The sequence below is a fragment of the Petaurus breviceps genome, unplaced genomic scaffold (assembly GCF_028583685.1).
Source record: "Petaurus breviceps papuanus isolate PSGF00001 unplaced genomic scaffold, PetGlider_PUasm1.0 115, whole genome shotgun sequence".
Classification (NCBI taxonomy): Eukaryota; Metazoa; Chordata; class Mammalia; order Diprotodontia; family Petauridae; genus Petaurus; species Petaurus breviceps.
Genome location: NW_027185612.1, coordinates 1656834 through 1668259, shown reverse-complemented (window position 1 = coordinate 1668259; position 11426 = coordinate 1656834). Strand labels below are relative to the sequence as shown.

General features: G+C 39.9%; 1 protein-coding gene across 1 annotated transcript in view; it reads left to right on the top strand.

Moving 5' to 3' along the window:
* The window catches only part of LOC138158591 (GTPase IMAP family member 8-like), a 19394-nt gene extending 9468 nt beyond the window's left edge, over nucleotides 1-9926 (top strand). The window contains exons 2-5 of the mRNA XM_069084667.1: nucleotides 1695-2422; nucleotides 3475-3523; nucleotides 4619-5264; nucleotides 8634-9926. Of these exons, the coding sequence (XP_068940768.1) occupies nucleotides 1695-2422; nucleotides 3475-3523; nucleotides 4619-5264; nucleotides 8634-9618 (2408 nt within the window). The 3' untranslated portion in view covers nucleotides 9619-9926. The remainder of the gene's footprint in view (nucleotides 1-1694; nucleotides 2423-3474; nucleotides 3524-4618; nucleotides 5265-8633) is intronic.
* Nucleotides 9927-11426: the final 1500 nt, after the last annotated feature.

Below are 11426 nucleotides of genomic sequence, written 5' to 3'. Positions count from 1 at the left end.
TTTTTTTCATTAAATCAGCTTCTAGTTTTATTTATTAGTTCAATGGCATTCTTACTTTCCATTTTATTAATCTTTCCTTTACTTCCTCGGTTTGTCTTGGCAGATAGACTCCCAAGTATTTGATATTGTTGACAGTTGTTTTAAATGGAATTTCTTCATCTCTTGTTGTAGGACTTTGTTGTCAATATATAGAAATGCTGATGATTCATTTGGGTTTATTTATATCCCGCAACTTTTCTAAGTTTGCTAATTATTTCAATAATGTTCTTTACAAGGAAGACACCTGAGGCACAGAGGCACACACAGAGGAAAGGTATGGGGTTGGAGTAGAATGTATTTGCAGGACTTGACTTTGAACTTCATTTGATATTCAAAAGTCATTTCAATTTCTAGAATATATTATGCTTTAGCTGAAGTAAAAAAAAAAGGAGGGGGTAGCAATGGTGATCTCAGAGAAAGCAAAACAAAAATAAATCTAATCAAAAGAGATAAAGAAGGAAAATATATCTTGCTGAAAGGTACCATAGACAATGAACTAATATCAATATGCACCAAATGGTATAGCATAGAAATTTTTGAAGAAGCTGAATGACTTACAGGAGGAAAGAGAAAATAAGACTATTCTAGTGGGGGAACCTTAACTTTTCCCTCTCAAAATTAGACAAATCTAACAAAAAAAAAATAAACAAGAAAGAAGTTAAGCAGGTGAACAAAATTCTGGAAAAGTTAGATTTAATAGATCTCTTGAGAAAATTGTCACCTAGCGGCCCCCATCAATTAACTTCTTAAGAAAAAACCCTAGGGCCAGGGGGATTCCCAAGTGAATTCTACCAAACATTGAAAGAATAAATAATCCCAATATTATCCCAATAAACTATTTGGGAAAATCGGTGGAGTCCTATCAAATTCTTTTTATGACACAAATATGGTCCTGATAACTAAACCAGGGTAAGTCAAAACAGACAAAGAAACTTATAGACCAATATCCCTAATTAATATTGAAAAAGTGTTTTTTTGAATTTAATAGTAAGGGTAAACAATAGCATGGTGGCTTTCCTTTCTCTTCTGCTTATCAGCCAATCAGTCATTCAGTAAGCATTTATTAAGTACCTACTATGTGCCAGGCACTATCTTAAATTCTAGGGGTCCAAAGAGATGCAAAAGATGTTGTTTGCCTTAAAGGAGTTCATAGAGTAATGAGGGGGACAACAAATATGTACAAACAAGCTATGTACAGAATAAATAGGAAATTATCTTAAAAGGGAAGGCAATCGAATTAAGAGTGGTTGGGAAAGTCTTCCTGTCGAAGATGAGATTTTAGTTGGGAGATGAAGGAAGTCAGGAAAGGAAGGAAGTAGAGATGAGGAGGGAGAGCACTCCAGACATCGAGGAAAGCCAGAGAAAATGTCTAGAGTTAGTACCAAGGAATATCAAGGAGACCAGTGGTGCTGGATTACAGAATACACCAAGGAGGGATAGGAGGTATAAGAAGACTGGAAAGGTGGGGGGGGTAGGTTATGAAGGGCATTTAACCCCAAATGGATGACCTGGACATGTAGTGGACCACTTGATGAATGACTGTTGAAAGGTGTTGAATTGTAAAGAAATAATATACTCCCTTGTTATTCTGATGACCCTGTTTCTTGTGATGGTCAGAGTGAATAGTTATCAATAGGTCACTTTTGTCCCAACAGAGCCAACTAATAAGAGCCAGCAGCAGCAGATGGAGTCAGAAGTGGCCTCTAGATCCTCAGAATTAAGAATTCTCCTCCTGGGGAAACATGGTGCAGGGAAAAGTGCAACAGGCAACAGCATCCTGGGGAAGCAAGTGTTTGAGTCCAAATACAGTGAAGAGCCTCTGACCAAAATTTGCAAGAAAGAAAGTGAAACTGTGGGAAAGAGGGAAGTTGTGGTCATTGATACCCCTGATCTTTTCTCTACAAGGATCTCTTCTAGAGAAAGGGAAGAAGAGATCAGGCGATGTATTGCCCTCTGCTCCCCAGGTCCCCACATCCTTCTCCTTGTGACACCTGTGAGCTGCATCACAGTGGAAGATGAAGAGATGGTGAAGGACATTCAGAAAATCTTTGGAGTTGAAGCTATGAGACACATGTTATTTCTTTTCACAAGGAAAGAAGAACTCGAGGATGACTTACTTCAAGAGTACATTGAAGAAACTGACCATGAGTATCTCAAGGAGCTGGTTCTGAACCATGGGGTCCAGTACTGTGCTTTCAACAACAAAGCAGGTGTGGTAGAACAGGACACCCAGGTTAGGAGTCTCTTTGAACAGATTGATTGTTTAATGCAGAAGAACGGCCAATGTTATGCACAGTTTAATGCAAATATAAGAATGAAAGAAAACACTATAGACTTCGAAGCAGATGTGTTTCCAAGACTACAAAGTGCCCAAGAATCCCAGGTAAGAGCCTGAATCTAAGAATTACACTAGTCAACATAATCTCCTACATATTTATGATGCTTTTGATTCCAAGAAGGAGTAACAAGGTTGTGCATTTCCTTTAGCATGGAGCTAATGCCATGGGAAGGGGCCACAACACATGTTCAGATCCACTGGAAGGGCTACATCTGTAACACAACCTTTTGGAAATTTATTCATCTAACAAAAATTTATTAAACTTCTTCTATGTAGCTGACACTCTACTAGGTTCTGGAAATACAGTGACAAAAATGAAACAGCTTCTGCCATCAAGGAACTCACAAATTACTGGGTAGAAAAAAACAGGCATAGAGATAAAGAAATAAAAAATACATACAATTAAGTAAAAAGTAATTTCATTGGAGAAAGGTACAAATGACTTGTAGGGTCAAGAAGAACCTTGTCTAGGATGTGGCAGTCTATGACAGACAGGGGAGGAGGGGTAAAGTCTAAAGCAGACTATCCAGGATATATCAGGAGGCCTGATTATCCTGGAGCTGTGACTTACTAACTTTGTGAGCATGGGCAAGGCCCTCTTTAGCCCTCAATTTCCTCCTATTTAAAATGAAAGAGAGTTGGAAAGGATTAAGTAAGGTAAGAAGCAGTAGTATATGGGTCTAGCAACTTACTGTCTTTATGTTCAGGACTTGCTGGGCTGTCTTAAAGGTCCTGAAGTTATGACATGGGAGGATCCTAATATCTAAATTCTTTTTTTTTTAAGCAATCGGGGCTAAGTAACTTGCTCAAGGTTACATGGCCAGTTATTTCTGGGTGTGGCGCTAAGTATCAGAGCTCGGATTCGATCCCAGGTCATCCCAACTCTGGGGCCGGTGCTGTTACTCTCTGTGCCACCTGGACACCCCTATAATATCTCAATTCTAATGCAAAATATAAAGGACTATTTTCTACTCTTGAGAAGGCTCAACTCTGTCTTTAAAGAATGTTTTTTAGTTTCATTTCTGTTCTTGGAGGGAAGATGCATTTGGTGATTCACACAGATTTTTTCCCCTGTATTCCCTCTCTTATTTTTTCAGGGATTGGTGAATATAGTCAAGATCAATCAAAAGGAAGACAATGCATCTGGTAAGTCCATGCCTTAATTTCTATTTTAATGCTTTAGAATCTGATATCTTATGTCCACATCTATATAGGTCAAGGTCTACAAGGTCAGAGAGATTTGGTTAGGAAGAGAGGAGGAGGGCATTTCAGTCAGAGAAAACAGCAGGAACAATAATAATAATAAAGAAAACAGCATGAGAGCATGAGCAAAAGCATGAAAGTGAGGAACATGTCATGGACGAGGACTAGACATAGCTATAAGGAAATTTATACATGCAAGAAGCCCTAGTTCCTTTTGCTCCAGGCACATCCCATCAAGTCAAGTTAAGTCAATAGGCATATTCTATGTTCTCCATTATAAATCCTTCAGGGAACAAATCAATGCTTTAATTTCTTTGTCCATGACAAATTAAAGCATAGACAATGAAGAAATGACCCCCTTTGCTCTTATCCTTAATGACAATGAACTCAGATCAGTTGTCTAGATGCCCTGACTCTTTTATTCCAATACTGACTCCTATTCTCCATCAGGAGAAGCTTGACCTGTCTGAACTCATAGACTGTATTGAAATTTAATGCACTAATCTAGTATCAACCATCCTGGGATACAAAACTACCACAATGCGTCCATTATCTGTTACAACATTCCACCTGTCTAATTCAAACAGTAACAATAGATTATCCATCTCCAGGCTGCCTGATGCCTAATGCTTGACAGGTGTCTCCCCAAATGCCCAATTCAAAGTTTTCCCTATGCCAATGAAGAGGGAAAACAGTAGGTATGTCTACCTGTGAGATGACTAGTCCTAGTTTTTTCCTTTTGGAAATATCAGGTAAATTCCCAAAAGGTTCAATAGGTTACACGGGTTTCTTCTTCCCCCTGCAAAAAAAATTGTGTACTAGAGCCAATAGAAAAGAAATTAAAATTTTCCTCATGACACTTTAGAGATCCTTTTTGACTGTGAGATTCTGGGATTCACCTACTCTCATGGCCTCTGTTTTGACCATGGTGAAATGAGGTCCCCTTGTCAGGTCCTAAGTTGTGCCTAACTCCTGCTAACCCCTATTGCTATTGGCAGGAAAAGACTATTGATTAACATGTCTATTTTACCCCAACAGGGTCTGGGCACATGATAGAGCCCAAGCAGGACAAAGAGATAGATGAATTGAGGATTCTTCTTGTGGGGAAACATGGTTCAGGGAAAAGTGCCGCAGGAAACAGCATCCTGGCCAGGTGTGTGTTTGAGTCCAGACTCAGTGAGCAGCCAGTGACCCAAGTGTGCAGGACAGAGCAGCGGATCTGGAGACACAGAAAAGTCGTGCTCATTGACACTCCAGATATCTTTTCCCAGATGGACTCCCAGGAAGACCTCTGCCATCTCTCCTCTCTGTGCTCCCCAGGCCTGCATGCCCTCCTCCTAGTGACCCCTCTGGGCTCCTACACAGAGGAAGATGAGACAGTGGTGAGGAACATCAAGGAGCTTTTTGGAGAAGAAGCTCTGAGGAGACATGTGATCATCCTGTTCACCCGGAAAGAAGACCTGGCAGGCAGGGACCTGATGGAGTTCATAAAGAATGCAGGTGAACCTCTTCAGAAAGTCATTAGGAACTGTGGATTTCAGTACTATGCCTTCAATCACCGAGTCACAGGAGAGGAAGAAGAACTCCAAGTGAATGGGCTTCTGGAGAAGATCGACAAAATGGTGCACGAGAATGGAGACCAACTTTGTAGCTTTGGGAAGGCTATCATTAGCCCTGGTAGGAAAATGAAATGAAGCAACTCTAGAGAATGGGGGCTAAGGGGAGAGGGAGGACTGGAAGGAATGTACAAATGTTCCCAAATGAAGCCTTTTTCCTTCTAACTTTTCACCAACCTTTTCTTTCCCATTGTCCTCTTAGGATCTATCTCCTACAGTTTGGCATTTCATTTTATCCTGCCCTTGATTGTTTTGTTGTCACGTTTTGTGGGTCAATCTCATTTCCCCACTAGAGTTCAAACTCCTTGAGGGAAAATCCATGGTCTATGCCCCTCTCAGTGCTCCACAGTAACCAGTACCATGTCTCACATATAGGACCAGAGGTTAAGTGTTGGAAGGTAACATAGATCTCCATCTACTCTGCTAAGTCCCTCATTTTATAGGTGAAGAAAATGAGGCCCAGGGAGATTACTTAATCACTTGGTAATGTGTTGTGAGTTACACATAGTAAGTGAGTCAAGATATGCAGCGAGGTCTGAGATTCCTCATCCTAGAGTCTTTAATAATGATTCTCTATAGGCTCTGACTGGCTGAATTATTGTGATATCTCTGAGTTCCTTTGCCAACTATTCCTCTAAGTTATTCTATTTCTCTTTTATACAATTCCTTTTCCTTTTTCCTCATCTTTTTTTGTATTGGTTAGATCTTCTGACTCTGGGCGAAGAGTGAGAAGAAAGGCAGAAGGGCTTTAAAGATGCCCTGACTCCAGCAACCTTTGGCCAAGTGTCATTGGCAAGACATAGTCTTAGACCCTAGGTGTGCTCCAGGAACAGGATGAAGATTTTCCCCAAGAGGGAGGTCAGCACTTCACCTTCAGGAACTCTATCTTTGGAATGGATGGAAAAACTTGCAGAGAATCTAGAGAATGAAGATAACTTCCACAGTGAAGAAGGGATGATGAGAAAGAATGTACATTCTTGGGCAGGGGATCACTTTTGATGGAACCTATTGATCACCTCACGTAATATTCTTTTAATGTATATAATAAAATACATAGAAACACCTAGGAAGCTGATTAGATTGAAAAATATCTCTCAAAATATTTTTTAAATGTTCACAGATCCTAGGTGAACAACTCCTGTTCTAGAGAGAAATGGCCAGATCTTCATGTTCTTCAATATTTTTCAGTATCCTGGATCGTAATTTCCACTCCCATGATTGAATTGAATGAAATCTTTTCCCTTCTCTGGTCTCACTTTTCTCATCTTTCACATGCAAAAATTGGGTCCAATCTAACTCTAATAGTCTCTATATCATATGATTTTTTTGATCCACCAACATTGTACATTTTACTGACTTTAGTTTAGCTTGTGACTAGTCAAGTTTATCCATCTCAATCTCTGCTTTTTCTGCACACTTGCACCAGAGTAGGGCTAATTCTTTCCTGGTGGCTCTTAATTCTCTTGGCTAACTTCCAGAATAATTTCTTGTACACTTATCACATGCACAATGGCCCCAGGTCTGAAGTCTATCTTGGGAGAGATAAAATACACACAGATAGAGAAAATAGCATGCAATAAAAAAGTGCCATAATAGGGAATACAGATTATAAGTGTCATAAAGAGAACACAGAAAGGAATGATCACTATTGTTTACTGGTTGGGGGAAACTTTACATAAGAAGCTCACTTATAGTTATCATTAGGTCTCAAATGGTAGTCAGGATTTGGACAGAGTATAGGGAGACTTTAGGAGGTAAATTCATTCAGGTTCAGGGGAGTCACATGAACAGAGAGAGGCATTACGTTTTCAGGGGAACTCTAGGAGGTTTCACTGATCAGAGTGGAAGGATAGAATTTCTGAAGTAGCTATGCTAGACCTAAATCTTTGAAGGACTTGACTTTGGACTTCATTTGATATACAAAAGAGTAATTTTCATTTCTAGGGCAGAGAATGACCTGGTGAAAGCAGTGTTTGAGAAAGCAATATTTTCTATAACCTCTTTGACTATGATACAGTCAGGATGGGGACCAGTAACAACAACAACAGCAACAATAGGCACAATGATAATTTGCATTCAAAAGTGAAAAAAAGGAAAAATCAGCAGCTTAATAATGTTCTTCTAAGGATTCTACAAAAGAAGTCATTCTTAAGGAGACATTTAGTATATGAAAAATAGGATGAGCATGAGGAAAAACACAGAAGAATGCATGCACAGAAAATGATTCACTTCTAAGTCCCCAAACTTAAAGAACTCAAATTTTCTTTGTCACTTACAGTGACAGTTTGCATTATGATGACTGAAAGTGCATTATGAATCACCAATGAATTTAATTTTTTCAGTACATTTCCATCTGAAGTACTTCTTAGAGCATTTCATTGTTAGAGAACTGAGAATTCTTTGATGAGAATATGCATATTCTCATCATATAATTGTTAACATGTTGTCAAAGAAAAACATCAATTCTATACTCCATGTTTTAGGCACATGTCTACAAGAAACAATTTCAATTAATGACTCATCTAAATCCAAACTTTTCTAGCTTAGAGAAAGAAAAGTTCAAACTACCATAGTTCCTGCCTTTCCCCAACCCCCATCTCCTTTGACATCACTCTGCCCCAAGAACATTGAGGTAACAATTACAGAAATTTTGAAAATGGAAAATGTCACAAAATAACAAAACAATGTTTTGGGATCACTGTTCTGCCCCATCTAATTGGCTGAGAGTGATTTAATAATTTGGAATTGCCCTGGAAAACCACCCTCAATTCCTACTCCCAGGCTCTTTGCCTTTGACCTTGGTAGATACATTATCGAAGGCAAATGTCTAGAAACCATTTTGTACTATGGAAAATATTATTTCTTAATATTTTCAGTTGAACTGAAAAGTAGTTTTAAAATCTGCTTCCACAAGGTAAATCAGGATGCCAATTTACCCTAGATATCATTGTCCCATTCATTCTCTTCCCATAACATCAATAACAGAATATAAACAGATGTGATCATGATGGTATCAAACATCATCATAATGGGGTCAACCATACTGATTCAGAATCTGCTGTAAAGCTATTTAGTCAGTTGTCTAAGGTGCCAATCATCCTTATGGAATTTACTAAGCATATAATGCTGTTTCCCTGACTATATTGGGTCAGTCAGTCAATAAGCGTTTATTAATTGCCTACTATGTCAGGGTGCTCTGCTAAGCACTGGGGATGTATAAAGAAGTGTAAGACATCCTGCACCTTCAGGAACTTAATAATCCAATGATAACTCACATTGGGTAAGGTATAAGACAGATCAGAAATTTTCATGATGGAGAGGGAATTAGTGCAGGGCTTAAAGGAATGGGAAGGCCATCTTGATTTCCCATGGTCCAACTGTTAAACAGATCAATGACAGCTGCTTGGCTTTTGTTTTTCAATATGAGTTGGCTAAAGGCAACAGAGGAAAGGGATGTTTAAATCCTTCAGAATTCTGACCCTCTCATTTTCACGTTGGTGCTTTCCAGATCCAAGGATACCGAGAGAGCTGAGGCTCATCCTCGTAGGGAAGATGGGAAGCGGGAAGAGTGCTACTGGAAATAGCATCCTTGGCAAGAAAACCTTTACATCTGAGCTCAGTTCCAGGCCAGTGACTGAGAGCTGCCAGAGAGAGAGCAGAGAATGGCATGGAAGAACACTTGTTGTCATTGACACCCCAGATATCTTTTCCTCTGTAACCCAAACAAATAAGGATCTGGAGATCTGTCGCTGTATGGCCCTCTCTTCCCCAGGGCCTCATGCCCTACTCCTGGTGATCCAGTTGGGCCGTTACACCAATGAGGACAAGGAGACGCTCAGGCGCATCCAGGAGATATTTGGAGTGGGGATCTTGTCTCACACCATCCTAGTCTTCACCAGGAAAGAAGACTTAGGGGAAGAAACTCTGAAGGAATACTTAAAAGAAACAAAGAACAAAAGCTTGGTCTGGCTGAATGTGGTGTGTAGAGGATTTCACTGTGGTTTCAACAACAAAATTGAAGGGGAGGGACAGGAGGCCCAACTGATGGAACTGATGGAGATGGTAGATGGGGTTCTTTGGGAAAATGACTTCCGCTGCTACTCAAATGAGGTATATGACTATATCCGGGAAAATATCCAGCAGTTAAGAGAGGAGCTGGGAGAGGAATCAATAGGCCAGAGCCAGGATTCTAAGGGAGCTGTCTGCAAGGAGAATATGGCATCAGCAGAGTCAGATCAAGACTTCTCTGCCCTAGAGCGTCTGATGAGCATTCAGAGGAAATATGAGCAGCATCAACAATCAGTACTGATGAAGGAGTCAGAGACCCCTTGGTTGGATGGCAACTCATATTGGGGCAAGTTTCTGGGCCAGTTTCTGGGCCACTTTCGTCTGGGCCAGTTTCCCAGTCAGGTTCCTCTTTAGTGATTTTCTCTCTTCTGCCAGTCATGGACTGGTTGACTGGACTCAGGCACATGATAGAGAGGAAGGAAGTCAGAGACAGGAGTCTGAAACCCCAACTGCCAATCCTAACTCTGCCACTGACTAGTTCTATGGCTAGAACAAGTCACTTCATCTGGCCCAACTGGCTCCTTTGGTAAATGAGAAAACAAGTCCGAAGAGGTGATCTCTGTGGTTCCTTCCAGCTCTAGTCTCTCATGACGTCGTCATTGGAAAAGTCTCCAAGACACTGTGATCCCCATTGTTCTAACCTAGATGGGAAAAATTACAATGTGTGTAGGTTCCTTTAAATTAGTATCATTACAGTTCTCAGAACTCTACTGGCTTGTGTCATAGAGGGAATTCCTTAAAGATAAAGCATGTAGTAGATGACTTGTGAGTCTTCTAAATCTGAGATTCTGTGAACCTTATTTTATAGATGGTGAAACTGAGGCTTAATGAAAGACAAAGAGATCTCTAAGAGTTATAAAGTGAATCCAAGAAAGTATCTTTCTGAGGCTAGATCAGCTGACTCTTGTAGAAATTCATCATTACAATTCTCCCCCACCTTGACCTCCCCACCCTGGGTATGTGGTTCCATCTCCCTCAAAGCAGGCAATACTGGCATAGAAAAGAACACACCCAGTATTTCTTTATATTCTCTTTATGCCAGGAGAAAAGTGCCACACATGATGAACTCTCTCAGGGACCCACCTTCTTGGACTGTACCACCTGAGCATAACTACAAATCCCATCTCCCAATCTCACTTCAGACCCACACTCTCTTCAATTCACAGAAATTATGACTGGTTCTTCCCAAAATATACGATCTCTTTTCTCATTGTCTGCTGCTTCTAATTATCCTGGCTATTGTTATGTAGGTTGAGCCTAATGGGATCACAAAATGCCAGAATCTCTGAGCTGAAAGGCCCTCAGAGGGCTGGCTAGACAAGTACCTCCTTCACAATATCCCTAGCAAACAGTCACCGTCTAGTCTTCACTTGAAGATCTCCAGCAATGGAGAGCTCACCTGTCTATTAAAGAACCTTTCTCTTATACTTTGGGACATAGAAGAGGAATCCAGGCCTTACTAGTGTTCTACTCTACTCTTGAATGGTTTTTGAGGTTTATTAAAGCTTGAAAGAAAATCTAATAGCCTGGAGCTAGTTACCAGATAGGTAGATGAGAATTGAAAGGATAAATGAAATGGTTAAATTAAAAAAAAAATGTACCTGTGTTTGGGCGCAGCGTCAGAGAGAATCAGTGGGATATGTTGACAATGCATAGGAATATCTTATCTGTGCTTTTATGTAGAGAAAAGGAAAAGAGAATTCAATCACCTTAACTCAGCTACAAATAAGGAATAGAAGCCTTCTAATGACAGGGCTGAGAGAGAATGCATAGCCTCTATTTTGTTCTCCAGCTATGAGGAAGGTTCCATTTCTACCAATGCACCCCTTGCTTCCTCTATATCAATTCTTCCTTTCATGTCTCACTGGTATTTGATAATTACCCTTTTTATCTCTCCCTACACAGTTTTATATTTTAGAATCGGCCCGTCACATACAATTCAATCTAAGCCTTTCTTTCAAACTACCTGAATAGTGATGACATTCTTGAGAGTTCTAATAACAGTTTCATATAAAAGAAGTAAAGAGTTTGACCTTATTGAGTCCCTTATAATTAGTCTTTAATGTTTACCTTATATTTCTCTTTGATCTCATATATTTATTTTTCCTTTATGTTCTGCTCTTTTTGTCACAAGTACCTGAAAGTCTTTAAATTCTTTAAAT